Genomic DNA, 25,456 nt, shown 5'->3' with positions numbered 1-25,456 from the left:
CCCTTTAAGTCTTTATCACTGTACAGATTGTAAAATATGTAAACAGAATTTTGAGTAGATAGGATTATTTTTATTATAGAAAAATTACTTAATTTGTAATACATTTCATCTAGCCTCTAATCCAATGATGGATGGCAGCAAATAGATTAACCTAACAATTTTTCATGTTACTGAACAAGGTATGTATCATTTCTTAGCATACCACAGTAAAAAAATAAAAATTGAGTCACATCTCCAGAGTTTACAAAATTCTTGATCCTCTATTTTTAACAATAAACTGAATATAATTTAAATTCTTCCTTAATACATCCCCATTTTTTATGCCCTAAATCTAGTCAACCTCCAACATCTATCAATATTACCTAATGTGAGTATTTCAAAGCCTCCACTTATTTCTATCTCCAATGACCACTCTAATCACTCTAATCAAAACTATCTTCATCTCCTACTTGGACTACTGCAAAGGCTGCCTGTGCAGTTTCCCTCTTTCCTCTCCTGGCTTCTCCCACTCTAATCTCTTCTCAAAGTCAGAGACAGATCTTCATAAAATTCCCATCTGATCATGTCATTCCCTTGGTAAGAAACCCTTTAGTCACCATCCACCGCTCTTAGATAAAAGACCAAAATCTTCAATGCAGCTACAAAAGATTTTCAGCATTTCTGATCATGATCTATAAAGTAATATTTTATCTCATGATCCATTACTTACATACACACACTCACATCTCTGTGGGTGTGTGTGTGCATGCATGTGTGTATATATATGTATGTGTATGTGTATATATGTATTTTTGTTATAAAAGTAACTGAAACTAAAGTCTCACAAAATGGTACTCATCTTTGTAAGTGCAGTTCACTGTGGTATTTTCTATTTTGTTTTTCTTTGTTTTTTTTTTTTTTTTAAAGATTTATTTATTTATTTGAGAGAGCGAGAATGAGAGAGAGTACATGAGAGGGGGGAGGGTCAGAGGGAGAAGCAGGCTCCTCGTTGAGCAGGGAGCCCGATGCGGGACTCGATCCAGGGACTCCAGGATCATGACCTGAGCCGAAGGCAGTCGCTTAACCAACTGAGCCACCCAGGCGCCCTGTTTTTCTTTGTTTTTGAAATGCTAGTTAACTACTTACTAAACTGATTTCACTACTACTAAGAAGTCACAATCTGAAATTTGAAAGGCAAAAAGATATTACAAGATGTGATCTCTAAATATCTGTCTCTTCAAACAAATGATGTGCCTCTCTCCTCTTCTCGAATTCACTTCAAGCTCATGCCATTCCCAGTATTCAGAATGGTCTTCCCCTCTCTCTTTGCAGGCTTACTTTTCAACTTTCATGACTCAGCTTAAATGTCAATTCTTCAGCCAAGTCTCCCCAATGCCCCAGTCTAGGCTGGGTCTTTCTGCTAGCTAAATACATTTATAACTGTACTTCTGTAATCCAAATCATCACCTGCCTGTCTTTCCCACTAGGTTACAGTTTCTCTTAAAGCCTGGATAAGATCTGACTTTTTCACCACTATATTCCCTGCACCAGAAAGTGCTCAGCAAGAACTCAATAAATATTTATTGAATGAATGACCAAATAGAAGAATGCCAGAGAAAAGGTATTTTGGGATTTGTTTCATTTGTTATATATGATAATAAAATATGAATGCTATTTTACTCCTTCACTTAATAAATGACAGTACCATCACAACTGCCCAACATTTCTGATGCCTACTCTAATGCTTAAATTCTAGCCTTTTGCCCCAGGGTTGTTAAGTTCAGATCTTAGATAGTATAATTAATTCTAGATCACAAACCATACCACAGTATAAAACTATTAACTCAACTCTGAAGACTACCACTCAAAAAATGTGCTACTCCTCAAAGGGAGTGAGCAGGTACCTCACCCCCAATTCAGAGAAAACAAAAACCTATTTAAAGTACAAATACAAGTATCTCTCTTTCAAAATGAAAGCAACATTTCAGAAAGAAAAATTTCCAATTACCTATGCAAATTTTACAGTTAAGATCAAAAAGATGTTGTCTGTGTTGACTAGTGGTATCTTTGGACATAGAATCAATCTCTTCTTTTAGTTTTTCAATTCCTTCTGTCTTTTCCAATGACTTGTTAGCTGTAGGTTCCTAAAAAAAAAAAAAAATGAGTAAAAAAATTTAGCAAAGTTTGGCCCTAATTATTAAAATCAACTTATATTTCATATTGATTTTTTCTAAAATGAAAACTATTCCATTCATAGGTTTTCACTATTTTTTTTTTAAAGATTTTATTTATTTAGAGCGAGTGAGCAAGCGGTGGGGGAGAGGCAGAAGGAGAGGAGAGAATCTCAAGCAGACTCTATACTGAGCACAGAGCCTGACGCAGGGCTCAATTTCACAACCCTGAGATCACCACCTGAGTGAATCCAAGAGTCAGCCACTCAACCAAATGCACCACCCATGTGCCCCCCCTTCACTATTTCTTTAAAAAATAAATGCTAGATACTAATTATTACTTAAAGTAGAGCAAAAACTCAGACATCATTCTTTAAGGCCTCTAACAAGATTTCATATTATTTCCTCACCGATATTTGAAAATAAGAAAAGCTGTACCAAGCTCTCACACCACAGTCTACCTAAGAAGCACTTACAGATTTATAGGCCTATTAAAGAATTCACCAAGTCACAGAGACCCCAGGAATCTACATTTTTTTTTTTTTAAGATTTTATTTATTCATAAGAGACAGAGACAGAGAGAGAGAGAGAGAGGCAGAGGGAGAGGGAAAAGCAGGCTCCCCGATGAGCGGGGAGCCCAATGCGGGACTCGATCCCAGGACCCTGGGATCATGACCTGAGCCGAAGGCAGATGCTTAACCATCTGAGCCACCCAGGCGCCCAGGAATCTACATTTTAACAAGTGTTTTAACAGTGCTTGTGATGCAGATGGTCTGCACACTACAACCAGAGAAACAATATTGTAAACACTCAAAAAAACCATGAAACCAATAAAATGAACTACTTTAAAATATATACATTTTTAAAAATTCTTCTTTTACCTTTAAGAACATTTTAGACAAATCTTTTCTGAACCTTCATGTTTTGAGCACTACAAAACATGACATTTTTATTATTTTTACCTGTATCTCCATGGCTGCTTCCTGTTCTTTCATTGGGGCATCACTCTCAATTTCAATTTCACCTTTATGAGTTATTTTTGTGATTGGTCGTCTTTCCACTTCTCTCTGCTCCTTCTCAATCATTTCTATGGTCTAAAGGAAATATTTTAAAGAAACACTTCATAATTAAATTACACATATTTCCAAATGTACAGCTTTAAATAACAGCTTATCTAAAAATGAAAGCAACATCACAGATAATTTTTAATCTTTAGGTGGTCTCTCAAACAACAAACATATATTGAGTGCTTACAAATGCCAGAGACTATTTTAAGTGCTGGGGTTATAAGCCTTGAGAAGTTCACATGTAACTTAACCAGAGGCAACTAAAGTGCAATGTAATTTGCAAAGGGCTGAAACATGGTATTTATCTGCTTTCTGATTTAGTTTTTTACCGGCTGCCACCAGGAAAATGAGAAATATCTTCCTCAGATTCCTAACTTGATGTTCTTAACATCCCCCCAAATAATGGAAGTTTATTCAAACACCAAAAATTATCAGGTAGTCCCCTGTCAGCTATCTCCTGACTAAGCATACTTTGTGACAGTGATAATTTAGTTGAGCAAACTTGGCAACAAAATATTAAGCAAGTGTAGCAAGAACTACTGAAAAGTAGTCAAGAGTGGAATGGGTTAAGAAAGGTAAAGATGGGTCTGGTCATTAATCTTGCCTTTGTTAGGTGCAAATCACCCTTTAAAGAAAGAAATCAGATACATGCCCTAAAGAACAAGCTGGTCTCCAAAGCAGATGGTACTTGCAGCCAGTTTCAAAGCAGAAGAGAGCCATGTACATATTTGGGATATGGAGGGAAAGAAGATGAGGTGATACTATTTTCAACATAAAAGGAAAAATTACACAGGTTGAAAGTGGAAGAATTATATGAATAAGTATAATATATCAAATCAAGGCCTCATGCTTCAAACTAGTTTGGGAAAAAGACCTACATGGAGGCTTAATGCCTGAGATGCAAGTATTTAGAATCAGGTAAATCACATACAGTTCATATGAACTATAAGTAACCAGTATTTTCTAGCATAAAAAGCTAATATTCTGAGGCCACTGTAATCAAAATAGTAGATAACGTGGTCATCCCACTGTCACAATAACCCCAAGTCATATTCACTTAATCTTTAAAGGTATTTAAAAGTTCACAACCCCCAAATGAAAACTCTTGGCATTGGTTACTTTCAGAATTTTTTAGTTTTAAAAATGGACTATGGTGCACATACTATTTATGTTATATAACACTTCAATGAGCTGGGGCTGAGGTACTTAAGCCCACACCAAATATGAACATTCATACATGACAATTTGGATCAGGTTTTATCAATAAATGTGTAAGGGAAAGAAAACCTTGTTTTTCTGAGCTTTTGGCTTTTGAAACTTATGACTAGAAAGGAATTATACACCTATAAAATTTTCAATCTGACTTAATCTAGTGCTACAAATTACCAATATTCATAATACCTTCAAATTGTGTTCTTGAAAAGTACAGATGTGATTAAGATGTGCTTATTTTCCCATCTTTCTGATTTACAAAATACAACAAAATACAAGTTAATTATGTACTCTCATAACTGGAAAAAATGAGAAAAAAGCAGCAGAGACAAAGAAAAACAAAAACTGAATTTTAAGAACTCAGTTAATGGGGGATAAGAAGCACAGAACAGGAAGTTTGTATTACTGTGCATTCTGTGTTAAATTACTTCCGTGTATATATAATTTTCCCCCTATGGCTGAAAAATATAGGTTCTGATATAGTCAAACACCATATTCATAGATAATCTTACATGTCTGTTTTCTCTCCGTCTCCATGCAGCTAACTCTTTAGAAGCCAGTTCTTCTGGACTCATTCTTATAAGATGATCAGGGGTTACTTCTCCTTTCAGTACTTTTTTAAATAATATCTGCAAATATTTAAAAATGGGAATGAAGGAGGAGAAAAACATTTTTAAAATGAAATGCTGTATAAAAACTTGTAATAAATAAAGATGTAATAAAAAAATCAGTTCTGAAACCTGATTTACAAATGTTTAATGATTTATATATTATCTACTACAGAGAAATTTATTGACAGCCTTGTATTCTAGGAATTTATCATCTAAGGCAGCAAAATATATCTTTCATATGAAAATCAACACACAGTGGAGAAGCATGTAGAACCATTATGTCTATCCAAAAATTGTACTGAGACTCTGTTCCCTACTCCCCCCCCACCAAAAAAGACTCTCAGAGTATTCCCAAGGACACACACTCTGTCTTATTAGCCAACCTGTAGTATAGCAAGGTACTGCATAAAAGAACTTTACTGAATGTGAGGTCTTTCATATTTTTAAGATTTCATATGTTTAAGTTCTAACAGGCTTAGAGGGGACTCCAGAGCAAAGAACCCATTGCAAGAAAGAAACCTAAAGGAAATAAATGTTTACTAACTGAAGAAAAGCTTCCAGACTACATAATTCAAAATGTATCTGATCCCCTAGACCATGATGACGGATTGTACATGTAGATTTTTCTTAAGTAGCTGTTAGTATACCTCAAGGAAATACCTCATTTCACATACTATCTATTGCAAATATCATTATACAAACTGACGAACTGTTACCACTTATGTGAAAATCTTATAAAACTTAAGCAAATATACAAGGAGTTTTACACAGTTTTTAGATATCCTCTAAGTCCCAAACAAGAAATGCCAGGAAATGATTAACAGTTCAAGTAATGTTTGCTTCACTGCTAAAAGATATTTATGTATGTATGTATGTATTTTTAAAAGATTTTATTTATTTATTTGACAGAGAGAGAGCAAGAGAGGGAACACAGCAGGGGAAGTGGGAGAGGGAGAAGCAAGTTTCCCACTGAGCAGGAAGCCCGATGAGGGGCTCAATCCCAGGACACTGGGATCGTGACCTGAGCCGAAGGCAGACGCTGAATGACTGAGCCACCCAGGCGCCCTGCTAAAAGATATTTAGAATTAAAATCATATTTAAATTAACAGAATGTTTTAAAATAGTATTCTTTTTTACCTAAATGTAATTTATTTTCTTAAGGACTGTTACTCTATTTTTAGATTTAAATCAGAAGTACCAATATGCAATATTGTGTTTGTTATGAATTTTGGCTTAATAGTAATTTTAAAGAATATATAATGAATGAATTTTTAATAAGTTGGATTAAATAAGGGACATAAAGCAAAGAAAATTCACATAAATCAGGTTAAGGCAGACTTAGTATTTTATATTTTAATACACTCATTATATAACACTAGTTACCACTATGTAGAATTCATAACTCAGTTCAGTAGCAAATGACTATTAAAATGACAGTCTCACTTGAAGAAATAAATTATAGATCTACTGTATTATAATCTTAAATTCCAATGTATTCAGAAAAGCTGGAAGCATAGATATCTATAGACATGAACAAAACATACTTACATTGTTTTTAGGATCTTTCAGATTGAACATCAGACTTCTGTATTTGTTCTTATATTTAGCATCTGTGTCCCGAAAAAAAGAGAAAAGCTCTTTTTCAATTTTTGTGGCAACTTTTGCTGCTTTTTCCTCTGGTACCTTCAAATTTGAGTCTGTAAGTCTTAAAATTAGAATAATTCAATTATTCTTCAAATATGTGAAGCATATATTATTTAATCTTGTATAATAATAATGTGTGTTACCTTTTCATAAGAATGTCTTTAAGAGAATGTCTGACACTTTGTCTGATCTGATCTGCAGAAGGCTTGGAAGTAGACGTAGCAGGAGGATGCATATTAGGCATTCCCTTTTCAATTTTCTTCTTTTTTAGCTCTTGCTTCTCATGAGCCCCTAATTTAAACAATTATCAAAACTCATTGTTTTTAAAAAGGTATCTTCCTTTTTAATGCATAATATAAGTTTATAAACAAAACTGACTGATTAAAAATCACTATTTAGAAATAAGATCAGAACCCATATTCCATACTGAAATATTTCTGACATTAAAATTCTAATCTATATATGGTGACAGACGTTAACTAGACTTATTGTGATCATTTTGCAATATATAAACATCCAATCATTGTCATACACCTCAAACTAACATAATGTTATATGCCAATTATATCTCAATTAAAAAAAAGAAATTCTAATTTAAATGAATTTTAATGACAAATTAAGTGACTAAAAAGTGGCTTAAAGCTATGAAACGCATATGCCCTTTTCCTATTTTATTTTTTTCCCATTTTTTAAGCTTATTTAAGTAATCTCTATACCCCACATATGGGGCTCTGACTCACAACCCCAAGATCAAGAGTCACATGTTTTTCTGACTAGGCTAGCCAGGCCCCCCCCCCACGCCGCCCCCTTCCCTGCCCCAACAATTCTGAAATCTATCATTTTTATCATTCATGTCATTTTCCCACATAACCAACTTTGATTTGACAGTCCAACATTACCACACTCTTGCATACTAAACACCTTTATCCTCTCTCCTTTAAACATCTGCATTTGCAAAACTACAACCCCGATAAAAGCCAAATAGCCTACAAACAGCTGAAGGCAACTGGAGAAAAATAAACACTGATGCTAACAGATCTCGCTTTAAATTTATAACCACAAATCTGAAGTAGATAACAATCTGCTGTCCTAATCCTATTAAGTTTTCCTAGTAAATCTGCTCTCCACCTCCCAAAACATCTATTTTAGACTTTTTTCTCCTTTCTTCTCAAACCAACAATACCTCCTTCCCCAACTTCAACCTCATTTGATTTTTTCACTTCATATTTTACTAAGAAAAACAGGAAAATGACAGCTATCACATCTTCCCATCACCAAATCTAACCTACCTGCATCTACCCTCTCTCCCACCATATACAATCATCTTCCCTACTATTAAAATGGATAAGCTGTCCTTTTCTATGACCAACCCTTCTATGTAAATCCCAACCCCTCTTGGTCTTCATGGATTTTGAGCCCCTAAAAGACATCATCAAATTCTCTCTCTCTACTGGATCATTCCCATAGTCCTACAAACATGCTATATCTCCCTTAAAAAATTCTTGACCTCCCATATCCCTCTAGCTACCACACCATTTCTGTTCCCTTTAACAGCAAAATTCTTTAAAACACTAATAAGGATCTCTGATTCCTGGCTTTCCATTCTTCCATAAACCAGTACAACTGGCTTTTATCCCCAGTGCTCCACCAAAACCATTCTAGTCAAGGTCACCAATGATTTCCATTTCACTAAATCACATAGGATCTGTGTTCATCTTATTAGATGTCCAGACAACACTGAATTGATCATTCCCTCCTTCTTGAAACTTCATCATGGTCCCTTAGTTCTCTTACCTCACAGACCATCTTTTAGTCTCCTTTGCTGGAACCTCTTGTCTTCTCAACTTCTAACGCTGATATGCCCCCCAAGTGCTGTGCTTCTGCCTCTTCATTATCAAACTTTTTTTGTAGCTGTTTATATCTTAGTACATGATTTTAAATAACTATGCACTGATAAATCCCTTGTTTATATACCACCCCTTTAAGTCTTCTCTAAGCTCCAGACTCATCAGCCAAAGGTTTACTCAAACATCTTTACCTGGGTATCTAAAAGGCAGCTCAAAGTTAAAACACCCAAACATAATTTTTCAATTTTCCTCCCCAAATCTGTTTTTCTCAATAAATGGCACCATTTATTTAATCCTCTGCTAAGACTCTCTTGCCTTCACCTACCTATAACTAATCCACCAGCAAGTTCTGCCAATTCTACTATAAAATATATCGGAATCTGACCATTTCTGATTCTTCCACTCTACCTCTGTTCCAAGCTACCATCATTTCTTTCCTAGGATACTACAGACTCCTAACTATCCTCGTTCTCTCCTACTCTCCTCCAATCCAATCTTCACAGGAAAACGAAAGTAACCCATCATTACCTTGTACAAAATCCTCTGAAGGTTTCTCATTACATTCAGAATAAAATATAAACTCTTTGTTATGCCCTCAAAGTTCCCACATAATTTTCTCTGAACTCATCTCAACCATCATTCTATCCCATGTATTACTGTCTAACCACTCCACAGTGGCTCTCGTGCTCCTCAAATACCAAGCTTGATTCTACCTTGAAACCTTGAGACTGCACTCTACCTAGTCCTCCAAAAAAAAGTTCCCATCCCTTCAAATCCCACCTCACAATTTACCTCCTCCTACCTAAAACAAACTTCCACCACTCTCCTCAACTGTGACTCTTAACCCCATTTACTTTTTCTTCACAGTGCCTAAACGCTGTAAAAATAGCACACCATTTTGTCTACTTATTGTGTCTTCTCCTATTAGTGTTTAAGTGCCATGAGGATGGGGTCTTACTAAGTTCATTAGCCCTTCCCAGAATTTAGAGCAATAGTTTTTAATTTCAAGAAATATCACCTAAACTATTTTTATTGCTATTAAAATGTTAAAATGGTTAAATTTCCCTAAAATACACTAATTGACAGTGTATGAAATATAACTTTATAATACATAATAATTTTTATTAATCTTACTACCTGGTTTGGAACCTTTTTCTCCTGTGCAAATAACAGTTGTAGTCTCTTTTGGCATTTTTTCACTTTTTTCTTCTGAGGATCTCCGAGGTAAAACTGGTTGTCCCATCTTTCGAAGAGGAGCTAGCTGCCATTTTTTTATTTCACTATCTCTACAGTCTGATGAGTTTTTGCCTTCACCAGATTCCTTGGAAAAAATAGTATTTAATTCATTAGAATGAAAACTACTAAAGCAAGGCTCAAGAGTATGTGGATGAAAAAAATTAAACCTAATTATTATTACAATCTATTAAGATAGCAAACATTATATTCTTTAGCCTAATAAGTATTTAAAGGTTTTTTTTTAAGATGTACAAAAATAACTCTCAATTAATAGCAAAAAGGAGTTTTACTCTCTCATTCAAAATCCATTTGTTAAGCACCTATTCTGCAGAACACATAATAGCCTATAAAGGAGAACTAAAAAACTTGGATACCATTTTCCCAGTAACGATATTAGAAAAAAAAATCAGATATAAGATAGTAAGTAAGAGTTCTTTTAGTTAGCTGTAGATACGGAAAAAGGAGGGAAAGATTGTGGACAAATAGGTATCTATGTTTTACACTATTTTCTAAAACAAATGAAATCACACCCACCTATAAGTTTATCACTTAAGTGCTCGCTTCGGCAGCACATATACTAAAGTTTATCACTTAAATTCTCACAGTATCAATTGGCAATTTTAACTTCCATAAAGTAGAACAAACCATCAGGATACTTGCTACTCTTATCCTAATTATAACCAACAAAGAACTACTAGTGAGCTAGAATTCTAAGAGCCTTTAAAGTAATTAATCACATCATGGTAGTGTTTGAAAGAGAGGGAGAAGTTTTTCCATAGGTGGTGGAGGAGTAGGAGACCTTAGTTTCATCTGGTCCCAGGAATTCTGCTAGACAGCTATCAAGTCATTCTGAACATTTGCGAACTCAACCAGAGGTCTACGAAAAGGATAGCTGCAACTCTACAAATAGAAAAGCAACCACTTTCTGCAAGGTAGGAGATGTGGAGAAGTGAATCTGAGGTGATATATGGGAAGATAAGCTGTAGGGGGAGGGAGCCTCTGGCAGCCAGCACCAGAAAGTGATATAGCAGCAGAGCACAAAATCAGAACTTTTAAAAGTCTGCTCCAATGAGGGGCATCCCTGCCTGAAAGGTGCTCAGATGGCAAAGCACCTAGGTGGGACAGTGTGGTCTCAGGATCCTCGGGGGTCACAGGAAGACCGGGGGGTGCCTGAGTGCGGCAGAGCTCCCAGGCATCAGAGCAGGGAAGCCAGCTGCAATCAGGGAGCCCAGGAGTGGGCTCTCAGCTCATGGTTGCCATATACTGCGAACTGCAGCATGGTCAGGTGACCACCTCTGAGCAGGGGCCCAGCAAACAGCAGAACCACCCCGAGACCCCTCCCTGGGGAGGAGGGTGCTGCAGGAGTCTGTAGGGTTTGGAGACTCGAAACAGGGTCACGTGCCATGAAACAGAAATGCTGGTCACAGTCTGGGTGAGCATAGAATGCAGCCAGAGACCAGGGAGACCAGAGTGATTGACTACTTTTCCCTGAGGGCACACTGAGGAACTGGGGTAGGGGGAAGGGGGAGTTCTGGGTTTTAGGGCTGGAGACTGGGAGGCTGCCATTTTCATTTTCATCCTCTAAAGCAGCACAGAAAACCTTCAGGAAACAAAAGTCACATACAGCAATCCAGAGCCACTTACTTAGCCTGGCCCCATGGCAAGAGCAGTGCAATTCTGCCTGGGAAAATGACACCTGAGAATCAGCACAACAGGCCCCTCCCCCAGAAGATCAGCAAGAACATCCAGCTAACACCAAGTTTACCAATCATAGAGAACTGCAAAACTCCAGTACTAGGGGAAAATAATATACAGAATTCATGGTTTTTCCCATGATTCTTTAGTCTTTCAATTTTTTTTCTCTTTCCTTTCTCAACCAATTTCTTATTTTATCAACTTTTAAAAATCTTTTTAATTTTCATTTTTACACTTACATCCTACCCTTTCATTGTATTTAATTTTATTTTTGTATATATGTAAGTTTTTCTTTCTTTACAATTTTGGGATGCAGTTTCTAACAGACCAAAATACACCCAGAATCTAGTGTATAGCTCTGTTCTCTTCACCTGTCTGATCACATTCTTTTTTATTTTTCTTGTTTTTTGTTAAACTTTTTTAAGTTTTCATCTTTACAGTTACATTCTATCCTTTCACTGTATTTAATTTTATTTTTCTATAGATATATAAGTTTTTCTTTCCTTACAATTCTGGGATGTAGTTTCTTCTAACAAAGACCAAAATACACTCAGGATATAGTGTACTGCTCTGTTCTGTTCACCTGTCTGTTTATAGTACTTTTTTTGTCTTTTAATTTTCATTTTTACAGTTACATTCTATCCTTTCAATGTATTTAATTTCATTTTTGTACATATATAAGTTTTTCTTTCTTTAAAATTTTGGGATCTAGTCTTCTAACAAACAAACCAAAATACACACAGGATCCAGTGTATTGCTCTTTTCTGTTCACCTGTCTGATTATATATATATATATATATTCCCCCCCCCCCCATTTCCAGTCTCTTCTAACTTGTTTAGTGTATATTTCTCTGAGGTCATTATTGCCATTTTAGTATTTTATTCTCTTGTTCATCTATTCTTCTCTGGACAGATGATAAGATGGAAAAACTCACCTTAAAAAGGAGAACAAGAGGCAGTACTGACTGCTAGGGACTTAATCAGTATGGATGTAAGATGTCAAAACTGGAGTTCAGAATAACGATTATAAAGATAAAGCATAGAAGACACTAGAGAATCCCTTCCTGGAGAAATAAAAGAAATAAAATCTAATCAAGTAGAAATCAAAAAGGCTATTAATGAGATGAAATCGAAAATGGAGATTCTAACTGCTAGGATAAATGAGGCAGATGAGAGAATTAGTGATATAGCAGACAAAAGGATGGAGAATAAAGAAGCTGAGAAAGAGATAAACAACTACTGGATCAAGAGGGGAGAATTCGAGAGATCAGTGATACCATAAAGCGAAACAATATTAGAATAATTGGGATCCCAGAAGAGGAAAGAGAGAGAGAGTGGCAGAAGGTATACTGGAGTAAAATATAGCAAGGAACTTCCCTAACCTGGGGAAGGAAGCAGGCATTCAAGTCAGGAGGCACAAGAGAACCTCCCTCAAAAGCAATAAAAATAGGTCAACACCTCAACATATAATAGTGAAGCTTGCAAATCAGGACAAGAGGTCCATAACCTACAAGGGTAGAAACATTAGGCTGGCAGCAGACCTATCCACAGAAACCTGGAAGCCCAGGAAGGAGTGGCATGATATATTCAGGGTGCTAAATGAGAACAATATGCAGCCAAGAATACTTTATCCAAAGGCTATCATTCAAAATAGAGATAAAATGCTTCCAGAACAAAGAGAAACTAAAAGAATTTGTGAGCACTAAACCAGCCCTACAAGAAATATTTAAGGGGATCCTTTAAGCGAAGAGAGAGCCCAAAAGTAACATAAACCAGAAAGGAACAGAGACAATATACAGAAACAGTCACTTTATAAGTAATACAACACTAAATTCATATCTTTTAACAGTTACTCTAAGCTAAATGCCCCAATCAGAAGACACAGGGTATCAGATTGGATAAAAAAGCAAGACCCGGGGGTGCCTGGGTGGCTCAGTTGGTTAAGCATCTGCCTTTGGCTCAGGTCATGACCCTAGGGTCCTGGGATCAAGCCCTGCATCGGGCTCTCTGCTCAGCGGGGAGCCTGCTTCTCCCTTTCCCTCTGCCCTTCTCTGCCTACTTATCTCTCTCTCACTCTCTGTCAAATAAATAAATAAAATCTTTAAAAAAATTAAAAATTAAAAAAAAGCAAGACCCATCAATATGCTGTCTGCAAGAGACTCATTTTAGACCCAAAGACACCTCCAGATTGAAAGTGAGGGGGTGGAAAACCATTTATCATGCTAATGGACAAGAAAAGAAAGCTGGGGTCGCCATCCTTACATCAAATTAGATTTTAAACCAAAGACTGTAATAAAAGATGAGGAAGGACAATATATCATAATTAAAGGGTCTATCCAACAAGAAGATCAATTGTAAATATTTATGCCCCTAACATGGGAGCAGCCAATTATATGAACCAATTAATAACAAAACTAAAAAATACATCTATAATAATACAGTAATGGTAGGGGACTTTAACACCCCACTCACTGCAATGGACACATCATCTACGCAGAAGATCAACAAGGAAACAAGGGCTTTGAATGACACACAGGACCAGATGGGACTTCACAGATATATTCAGAGCATTCCATCCTAAAGCAACAGAATACACATTCTTTTCCAGTGCACATGGAACATTCTCTAGAATAGATCACATACTGGGTCACAAATCAGGTCTCAACCGGTACCAAAAGACTGGGAACACCCCTTGCATATTTTCAGACCACAATGCCTTGAATCTGGAACTCAGTCAAAAGAAGAAATTTGGAAAGAACTCAAATACATGGAGGTTAAAGAGCATCCTACTAAGGAATGAATGGATCAACCAGGAAATTGAAGAAGAATTTAAAAAATCCATGGAAACAAATGAAAAATGAAAACACAACTGTTCAAAACCTTTGGGATGCAGCAAAGGCAGTCCTAAGAGGGAAGTATATAGCAAACTATATAGCAATACAAGCCTTTCTCAAGAAACAAGAAAGGTCTCCAATAAACAACCTAACCTTACACCTAAAGGAGCTGGAGAAAGAACAGCAAATAAAGCTTAAACCCAGCAGGAGAAGAGAAATAATAAAGATTAGAGCAAAAATCAATGAAATAGAAACAAAAAGAACAGTAGAAGAGAGCAACAAAACTAGGAGCTGGTTCTCTGAAAGAATTAGTAAGATCGATAAAATCACGGCCAGACTTATCAAAAAGAAAAGAGTAAGGACCCAAAAAATAAAATCACAAATGAAAGAGGAGAGATCACAACCAACACCAAAGAAATATAACTATAAGAACACATTATAAGCAACTATATGCCACCAAATTAGGCAATCTGGAAGAAATGATGCATTCCTGGAGACATATAAACCACCAAAACTGAACCAGGAAGAAACAGAAAACCTGAACAGACCCATAACCAGCAAGGAAACTGAAGCAGTAATCAAAAATCTCCCAACAAACAAGAGTCCAGGCCCTAATGGCTTCCCAGGGGAGTTCTATCCAACATTTAAAGAAGTAATACCTATTCTTCTGAAGCTATTTCAAAAAATAGAAATGGAAGGAAAACTTCTAAACTTGTTCTGAGTCCAGCATTACCTTGATCCCAAAACCAGACAAAGACCCCACCAAAAAGGAGAATTATAGACCGATATCCCTGATGAACATGGATGCAAAAATTCTCACCAAGATACTAGCCAATAGGATCCAACAGTACACTAAAAGGATTATTCACCATGACCAAGTGGGATTTATTCCTGGGCTGCAAGGGCAGTTCAACATCCACAAATCAATGTGATACACTATGTTAATAAAAGAAAGGACAAGAACCATATGATCCTCTCAATAGATGCAGAAAAAGCATTTGACAAAGTACAGCATCCTTTTTTTTTTTTTAAATTTTTTTTTTTAAAGATTTTATTTATTTATTTGAGAGAGAGAATGAGAGAGAGCACATGAGAAGGGGGAGGGTCAGAGGGAGAAGCAGACCCCCTGCTGAGCAGGGAGCCCGATGCGGGACTCGATCCCGGGACTCCAGGATCATGACCTGAGCCGAAGGCAGTCGCCTAACCAACTGAGCCACCCAGGCGCCCCAGCATCCTTTCTTGATTAAAACTCTTCACAGTGTAGGGATAGAGGGAACACACCTCAACATTATCATAAAAGCCACATATGAAAAGCCCACAGCGAATATCATTCTTAATGGGGAAAAACTGAGAGCTTTTCCCCTAAGGTCAGGAACATGGCAACAATGTCCACTATGACCACTGTTGTTCAACATAGTACTAGAACTCCTAGCCTCATCAATCAGACAACAAAAAGAAATAAAAGGCATCTGAACTAGCAAAGAAGAAGTCAAACTCTCACTCTCTGCAGATGACATGATACTCTATGTGGAAAACCCAAAAGACTCCACCCCAAAATTGCTAGAACTCATACAGGAATTCAGCAAAGTGGCAGGATATAAAATCAATGCACAGAAATCAGCTGCATTTCTATACATTAACAATGAGACAGAAGAAAGAGAAATTAAGGAGTTGATCCCATTTACAACTGCACCAAATACCGTAAGATACCTAGGAATAAACCTAACCAAAGAGGCAAAGGATTTGTACTCAGAAAACTATAGAACACTCATGAAAGAAATTGAGGAAGACATAAAGAAATGGAAAAATGTTCCATGCTCATGAACTGGAAGAACAAATATTGTTAAAATGTCTAGGCTACCTAGAGCAATCTATACATTCAATGCAACCCCCATCAAAATACCATCAACTTTTTTCGTAGAGCTAGAACAAATAATCCTAAGATTTGTATGGAACCAAAAAAGACCCCAAATAGCCAAAGGAATGTTGAAAAAGAAAACCAAAGCTGGTGGCATCACAATTCCGGACTTAAGCTATATTACAAAGCTGTAATCATCAAGACAGCATGGTACTGGCACAAAAACAGACACACAGATCAATAGAACAGAATAGAGAACCCAGAATTGGACCCTTAACTCTATGGTCAACTAATCTTCAACAAAGCAGGAGAGAATGTCCAATGGAAAAAAGACAGTCTCTTCAACAAATGGTGTTGGGAAAATTGGACAGCCACATACAGAAGAATGAAACTGGACCATTTCCTTACACCATATAAGAGAGACTCAAAATGGATGACAGACCTAAATATGAGACAGGAATATATCAAAATCCTAAAGGAGAACACAGGCAGCAACCTCTGTGACCTTGGCCACAGCAACTTCTTGCCAGACATGTCTTCAAAGGTAAGGGAAACAAATGCAAAAATGAACTATTGGGATTTCATCAAGAGAAAAAGCTTTTACACAGCAAAGGAAACAGTCAACAAAACCAAAAGACAACCGACAGAATGGGAGAAGGTATTTACAAATGACATATCAGATAAAGGGCTAGTATCCAGAATCTATAAAGAACTTATCAAACTCAACACCCAAAGAACAAATAATTCAATCAAGAAATGGGCAGAATACATGAACAGACATTTCTGCAAAGAAGACATACAAATGGCCAACAGACTTGAAAAAACTGCTCATCACTCATCATCAAATACAAATACAAATCAAAACCCCAATGAAATACCACCTCACACCAGTCAGAATGGCTATAATCCAGTCGGGAAACGACAGATATTGGCGAGGATTCAGAGAAAGGGAAACCCCATTAGGATGTTGGTGGGAATGCAAACTGGTACATCCACTCTGGAAAACAATATGGAAATTCCTCAAAAAGCTGAAAATAGAGCTATCCTACAACCCAGCAATTGCACTACTAGGGATTTATCCCAAAGATACAAATGTAGTGATCCAAAGGGGCACCTGTACCCCAATGTTTATAGCAGCAATGTCCACAATAGCCAAATTATGGAAAGAGCTCAGATGTCCATCAACAGATGAATGGATAAAGAAGATGTGTACATATATAAAATGGACTACTACTCAGCCATGAAAAAAATGAAATCTTGCCATTTGAAATGACATGGATGGAACTAGAGGGTATTATGCTAAGAGACATAAATCAATCAGAGAAAGACAATTACCATATGATCTCACTTATATGTGGAATTTAAGAAACAAAACAGAGGATCATAGGGGAAAAGAGGAAAAAATAAAACCAGATGAAACCAAAGGGAGACAAACCATAAGAGATTCTTAATCATAGAAAACAAACTGAGGTTTGCTGGAGGGGACGGGAGTGGGAGGGGGTGGGGTAAGTGGGTGATGAACATTAAGGAGAGCATGTGATGTAATGAGCACTGGGTATTATATAAGACTGATGAATCACTGACCTCTACCTCTGAAACAAATAATACATGTTAATTGAATTTAAATTAAAAAATGAAAATTTTAAAAAAAGAATGACAGGGAAAAGAACACTATGATATATAATCATAGGTTTTTATAGGCTTTAAGAAGACAGAGTACATACAAAAAAACTGATTTTCTCTAGACTAGAAATCTTCTAATTTTTTATTTACTTATTTTCTATCTCTCCAACTAGATTTACTTGAGAACAGAAACATATTCCAATTAATGCTATACACCCAAGTCTGGTACCATGCTTGGCACACAACAGGAACTCAAGAAATGGTTCAACATAAAATCTAGGTATAAGAAGTGATATTTAAAAAGCAGATTCCACAAACTAGTATCAGCAGAGTCCAAATAAGATTCAACAGTTCACCATCAAAAAGAAAAGGAAGCAGTGATTACTTGGATTGCACATGTCCTTAAAAATCAGACTAACTTCAATTTCTTTTCTGATACAGAGAATGGATAGAGTGGTTTCCTCAAAACATTTAATGTTTCATGTCTTTTCAGACAAGATGGAGACAACTTAGCTAAATGACAAAACAATGAGCTATATTTCTAAATGGCCAAGATATTACATCTAAGAAGTGATGATTAATAGTTAATAATTAACAGAAATTTTCCAAAGATGTGCTATAAACTGTTCTCAATGGAGCTCTCAATTCTGTATCAATTACTTCGGTGCTAATCAAATCAACAGAAAAAGGACTAGCAAATGTCAGAAGGACATAATCTAATTCTCAAAATGTCTGGGGAGCCAGAAAATACTGGATGCTACAAGGACTGGCAAACTGCAACTTAATCCAGATTTGTAATATAAGAAGTGTCTCAAAGAACTGAGTTTATATATAATGAAGAATATTTTGGAGAAAACATGCTTATGTTCTTCAATCTCAATGGCTAGACTAAAAAATTTCCATGGTTCTTCTAACACTCCAACTCATGTTCATTGTTTCTTGGATTATTATATTTGACTATCCACATATATTTGTTGCCTCTGTTGTCTCTTTCCTACCATTATAAGAACAAAAATAGAAAAATCATAGGTAATAAAAACATACACAATGAAAATTATAAAAATTTAATCAGATAAAGCATTGAATCTTTTATACATCTCTCTGGTAATTGACTAAGTATCTTGAAATTTCTATTTAGAAAATACATTTAGAAATTAGTTAAAAATATAAGGTAAGGGAAAACTGACTTTTTAAAGAGAAAAAGTAATGAAGTTCCAAGCAAACACTGGGACAAAATCAAAAGAATTAAGTCTACTTTTCCTTAAAGAGACGAAATAACTCTTCTACCTGAAAATAATAATGTCAAATGTGGTTTAAGAATTAGTAGTTATGGACTGAAAAGTTTTAAAAGCTTATCAGCAAGCACAATGTAGAGCTCAGTACCACTTTAATACCACAAAATCACACACACATCCTATCAAAGGAAATCCAAGTATCAAACTAGAGACTAGAAACTACACAAGATACTGTAAGAAATAAGATATATATATTCTGAAGATTTCACTACCTGGTTTCACCACGACTGCCAAAATATTTTGAATAAAAATCCATTAATTTTTATGGAAAAATACATTTGAAAACATACACTTAGAACAATAAAACCCAAAGAGAAATTTCAAATTGTCAGACCATAGAAAGTTCTTAAACAGAAAGAATGCATTAATGAGAAGCTTACCCGTTTTAAAATTTTGACCTTGTGCTTCACTGTATCTTCTATATATTTGGTTTTATCATTTGTTGCTGTGTGCTTTGATAACCCAAGCTTTTCATATTCCATTGTTCTATCTTCACTATGGACTTCAACTTTAGCCTGGTTTTCCAAAATATCTGAATCTACTATTTCAGTCTTTTTATCTTCTTCAGCACAACATTTCACACACACGTATTCTTTGTCTTCTTCTCCCATTTGTTGTGCTTGACAAAGACTTAAACCAACACAATCACCATGAAACCAGTCATCACATCTCCCACAGCCAACCATAAACCTGGGAAGAGGAGGAAAAAACTTTGATTTAATACATTAAAAAAAATGTTAAAAGTGAGCCTAAATTAAATTTTTAATCATTTTCTGATATGTTTTCCATCTTTACCCATTCTATTGGTTCACCATGGAGCAAGTTTTCAAAGAATATTCAAGACAGAACTTTTAAGTCAAATATACCCACTCTAGTATGAATGAGAAAATACACAAAACCATAAAGGCAAAATAAAGGGCAACTGACCTTTGTCAGCATATTGCACAGAGTAACAAAGTATAAAATAACCACATTTCTCCACTGAGAAGGGTGGTAAGATCTGTGAAAATCTGATCACAGACAATCCGTCAAAGTTACAATAACATTTACTCCACACACCCGAAATCCTACCTAAAACTGAAGAATCGGTCATCCAATGAGTAATTTTGAATGACAAAAGATCGGAGCAAAAACGCAACTCAAAAAATAACAAAATGGAGACTCAGATTGTTTATTAACCACCTTAACTATGTCACTATTCTTTGAGCTCAAAACATTCTGGCTCGTGGTATCACAGTGATTAAGCTGAAGAATCTCTTTACATACTTTTGTGTGCAGACTTCCTTACTACTGACCATGCTTTAGATAATAAACTTGTTTCTCTGAATAAAGAAATTTTAACATGAAGATATTAATATTCAGGCTGAATTTTTTTTAATTTCCAATCTCTTCATAAAAGTTTCCCTTTACTACATTTTATCTAAGTAACTTCACTAACAATGAAAAAAATCAGTGGACACAAGATTTAGTCTAACTTAAAAATATCTGCAATTACTTTTTAATAAAATGGTAAATAAGATGTACAAATGGCAATTTGAGGGATTTTTTTTTTTTAATTTTAACCCATTGTTAAGTAAACTAGAGAGCTCACTTAATCATGTTTAACATTCTTCTTTCTTCCTCAGGTTAGTAATTCATGGTATGTTTTTGAAAGGTTAAGATAAAAAGATTTAGGTATATTCTTTAATTAATTAAAGACTTTCTGCTGATTTTTTAAGAGTGGCACCAACAATGCCAAAACTCATTTTAAGGTAGTACAATAAGTGATACAGCCAACTCTCTTACACCAGAGATTTAAGGTTGAAATTATAAAAATCACTTTCAATCCTTACAGGTCTTGAAAAAAGTCACCGCAACTACTCATTCCTCAGCAGCAGCACATTTTTCTCTTCCTCTTGTGCCCTTCTATTGTGTATCAAACTATTGCTGCACATTAAGGAAACTTGACTTCATGTTTGTAATTCGCCATTCTTTACCCTAACTAGTAATGCCTGTGCTAGCTTTATCAAGTAAGTCCTCATTTCCCCAAAATGATGGGGAAAGAAACAGAAACAAGAAAACCTCCTGTCTTATGTCAAAACAAAACAAATGTTTTGTATTCATAAGCCAGCAAGAAAACTTTCAAACAATGTGGTATTTGTTTACAAGATAGAAATGGTCTATCTAGGCTTGGGGAAATTTTAGATGGGTCCATGTTTCAATGATACAGATCTTCCAGCCAACAAAATAAGTTTGAAAAATTCAAGTGCACAGTTTTCCTATTGTAAAGTTGTAAGAACTATTTTTTCCAAGTGGGTAATATGAATGTCTTTGAAATACTGAAGGAAAACTAGCAGTCGTTTCCCTTTACTTCCACTATCAGAGCTGTATTATGATTTCTTCAAAGCAAGTCTAAACTAGTTTCAATAAGACACGACTTAAAAACCTACACACTATGGCCATGGCTATGCTGTTAGCCCATATTCAAATCTGAGTATCTAATTATAAAGCACATATTTAAAAATTTCAAATTCTTATTTAATCAGGGAAGAGTTGTTTTATGATGAGAAAACTAAATATTTCATCATGCTTCCTTTCAAGCTTACTTTGGAAATGTCTCCTGAAACTTGACGTTCTGAAAAGCAAATCTCTAGTGCCATCTACAGTTATCGTAATAGTTTAGGATTTTATATAAAAGATATTGCAGTTAAATAAAATTCTGAAGTCATTTATAAAAATAATTTCCACATGCCCTAGGGAAAAATAGAACTAATTCACTTGAAAATAAAACTGATTTTGCAAAAATGTAAATATGGATCATTTTTAGGTCTGAAAGTTAGAAGTACTACAAATTTTATGAACCATATTGGGGGAAAATAGTCCTATCACAAAGAGGGAATATGAATTTCTTTCCTTTTTGTATTATTCCTCATGGTTTAAAAAAGGGGGGAGAGAGGTGGGAGTATGAATCACACAGCTAACAGAATTATTCCATTTTCTGCTCTGGCCATTAATTTCTGATTACTAATAGGCAAAATCACTTACGGAAACGACTATAACCTGGATGTTAAATATTTCACTAAAAAAAATAATGTTGTACAGAGTTTACCACTGGATCGGTTAAGTAAACCAGATAGGCATGAATCAGTTAAATAGAAGAGTTCAGAAATATTTGTTGTATTCTTTTACTGTTAAATGTTCATACACAAAGCTTAAAAATAAAAATTAGGCTTGTTATAAGACAAAAACTAAAATTCTGATCTTTTTGGCATAAGCCAAATATATTCTTAGAAAACTTCCAAGTTTCTTCAAAGTAAATCACAAAGGCAAGCAACATTTGAGAACTCCTGTTCTTAGCATATCTGTGTTATGATTACTAACAATGGACCTGTTACAAGATGGTTGTTCAGTTCTGGTAAGTGTGTGACAATCTATACCATATTACTGTGAATGTAGATTCACTCTTTTCTAAAATGATTCTATTCCATATAAACATTAAATCACTGTTTTTGTCTCTAACAATCTAATATGCAGACAAAAATACTTATCTGTCAAACTCTTAAAATCTTGAGAAAAAACAGAAATCTTTTATTCTGGAAGAAAATTTCCTTCTCAGAAAAAGATTTCTTGTTTGAGTATAAAGCTATGAATCCATCCTGCTATGGAGATTTTGTTTGTTTCTAAACTTCATCCAATATACTAATCATCTACAGCTGGGCAAGAAACTGCAATACAAACTAAAAACATAAACACCTTCTGGAGCGGTAGGGAAACGCTAGAAACGGCAAGATAGGTAATATGAAAAGACCCACACTTCTTCCTTCCAAAATGCCAACTGGCTTATGTAAATATGTCCAAAGATCATTTTTTAAAAATGACTATTAAGTAGTTCGGTTTTGAAAATAATGAGTATACCTTTGTTACAAGGCTGAATGAGGAAAGTAAATGGAAGCAAGAACAAAAGCTTGATGTGTCAATTGTTAGAGTCCATACCTACTGTCTTTAGGATATGTACAGAAGTTGCTTATGGTCAAATATTTATTACATTTGGTGATGCCATGAAGTAATCTATATTTAAAAATGTAATTTCCAACTGAAGCGCAGACAGGAAGCTAACTTCACTTGTAATACATGTAAAATGCTGAAGTTATAAAACAGTCCTTACAGAAGCAAACCTGTCACAAGTGCCAGAAAATGTCATATTAACAAATAGCTTTCCATATGGCTAGTGCATGAAATGAATGAAAATTATCTCCAGATATACCCTTCCTAATAAATTCAAAATCTTACACATGGATTAAAATAGGAAAATTACATGCTGTATGTCAGGTACATTTTCTGAGTAAACTCAATGTATACAAGCACAATGTATCAAAAAAGTAGTGAAGGCTAGCTAATACGTAAAGAAAAAAACAATCAATTACTTACGCCTCTTTATTCACAAAATTGAAGTAATGTGAAATATTGCTTCCCAAATTGATCGTTTCCAGTGTCATTATATATTCATGTTAATTACATTGGGTAAATTCAAAATCCCTACATAGCTAATATTCTAAGTCATTTTCCACAATGAGGCAAAGAAACTCTAGGTTTTATAGAGTAGATACAGAAGGTGGCATGGCAGGGGGAACCATAATGGGACTTAAAATTTAATCTTCATTTTAGGAAAACAACTGATGTTGGTAAAGTGACCCATGGTTAAAAAGCCTAGGCAAACTCCTGAGGACCAGGCCATCAGAAGAGCAGCTTATGGGGCGCCTGGGTGGCTCAGGTGGTTAAGCAACTGCCTTCGGCTCAGGTCATGATCCTGGAGTCCCGGGATCGAGTCCCGCATCGGGCTCCCTGCTCAGCGAGGAGCCTGCTTCTCCCTCTGACCCTCCCCCCTCTCATGTACTCTCTCTCATTCTCGCTCTCCCAAATGAATAAATAAATATTTAAAAAAAAAAAAAAAAAGAAGAGCAGCTTATCTGCAACAAAGCTAAATGGTGATATACCTAACATGACTTCCAACTCTAGGCTCAAGTTTCATTTTAGAAACTCATTCAAGTTAAGGTTCCTATTCTATTATTCTGACCACATGTCAGTGTAATGATTTTTAGAAGATTCTGGCAGAGAGAAAAGTGTTGGCTTAAAAGAACACTTAAAAGCACCACCCAGCCCTTAATTCTGAAAATTTAGCAGGCCCACTTTAGAATATCTGAATAAGCTGTTAAAAAAAACCAAAAAACTTAAAAAAAAAACAACAACACAATTTTTAAAACTGGAATATGTTGTTATGAAGAGTAACCACTGACATTTAAAAATAGGACATGGGCTGAATCATAAATGAAGACATAAAAGTTTGTTATGTCTTTGACATAACAGCTGACATAAAACTTTTTACAGAATAGCCCCACAAACTCCCACCGACTCTCCCCAACCACCAGCTCCCACACAAAATAATTACACAACGTACTTTACTAAATTTTCCCTATCTAAGAAGTTTCACATTTTTATGTAATCTGATAGTACTGGGAAAAGTCATCCTAATATTTACTTTCATGAGTAAGGATAATATTACAATGTGCAAGTTATAATGTTCTTTTATCATGTCAGTGTTGACAGACGTTCCAACAGCAATCTCAACACTTGAACAGGACAATCTTGTACTGCAAACTCCACTTCATCTCCTGTTTTCCTTTTCTTAAAAAGCTAACAAATAAAAAATTCATGGGGGAGGGTCGGGCAGTGTCAAAAATCTATAAACACTGAATCCTAAAATCACTTAAAAGATTAGAATTCATAAGAAATCCTTCAAATCACTAAAACATTCAAAAAAGAAATACAGCTTTTCTATTGTGTTACATACACAATTCACCTGGATAATTTAACAGTTGTTTTAGCTACCAAACTTCATTCCAAGGTTAAGTTTGATAGTTATGAAGTGGTGGTATTAAGTCATGGTAAGTGTGCTTCATTTACCCAAAAAAAAAAAAAAAGTCTTCGAAAGAAAAATAGAATTTCCATTATGACCTTTACACTTTATTACTAGTTCTTCTCAAGCCAAATAAAGTAATATATAACTTACAGACCCAAAGCAGTGTAACAATTTTCTGATTAGCAGCAAGCTTTTTTTCTCTTTCAGATGCAGTAACTAAATCACACTCTCTAACTGGTTACAATGACAAAACATTTCAGTATATACCAGCCATTGGTCAGGCTATGCTTTTTCAGATGTTCTGGGATGATATATTTATAAATTCAGTGGCTCCATCTTTCTATCATTTATCCAGGATTGATGAGGGGTTTTTTTTTGTTTCTGCAGAAGTCTTTGTATGTTAAATAATTTCTTTCTATAAAAAAGTTCTTACATAACCCCACCCTAAAAAGCAATTTCTCTTTAATGCACATGCCACACACACACAC

At 35.3% G+C, this 25,456-nt stretch overlaps 1 protein-coding gene across 7 annotated transcripts in view; it reads right to left on the bottom strand.

The window, feature by feature from the left end:
• PHF3 (PHD finger protein 3) overlaps nucleotides 1-25,456 on the bottom strand; it is an 84,533-nt gene that overhangs the window by 9,851 nt on the left and 49,226 nt on the right. For 6 of the 7 annotated variants that reach the window (XM_006747756.3, XM_031018643.2, XM_031018642.2 and 3 more), the window contains 7 exons: nucleotides 19,453-19,762; nucleotides 9,669-9,852; nucleotides 6,828-6,975; nucleotides 6,589-6,745; nucleotides 4,942-5,058; nucleotides 3,113-3,244; nucleotides 1,988-2,123 (listed from right to left, as the gene is read on the bottom strand). In XM_006747756.3, coding sequence (XP_006747819.2) covers nucleotides 1,988-2,123; nucleotides 3,113-3,244; nucleotides 4,942-5,058; nucleotides 6,589-6,745; nucleotides 6,828-6,975; nucleotides 9,669-9,852; nucleotides 19,453-19,762 — 1,184 coding nt within the window. Of the gene's footprint in view, nucleotides 1-1,987; nucleotides 2,124-3,112; nucleotides 3,245-4,941; nucleotides 5,059-6,588; nucleotides 6,746-6,827; nucleotides 6,976-9,668; nucleotides 9,853-19,452; nucleotides 19,763-23,044; nucleotides 25,448-25,456 lie in introns of those variants that run through there. The other variant, XM_081828472.1, reaches the window with a different exon arrangement.

The sequence above is a fragment of the Leptonychotes weddellii genome, chromosome 8 (genome assembly GCF_054177405.1).
Source record: "Leptonychotes weddellii isolate Sample4059 chromosome 8, ASM5417740v2, whole genome shotgun sequence".
NCBI lineage: Eukaryota > Metazoa > Chordata > Mammalia > Carnivora > Phocidae > Leptonychotes > Leptonychotes weddellii.
Note: the sequence above shows the minus strand (reverse complement) of the source record. Positions and strands in the feature narration are given on the sequence as shown.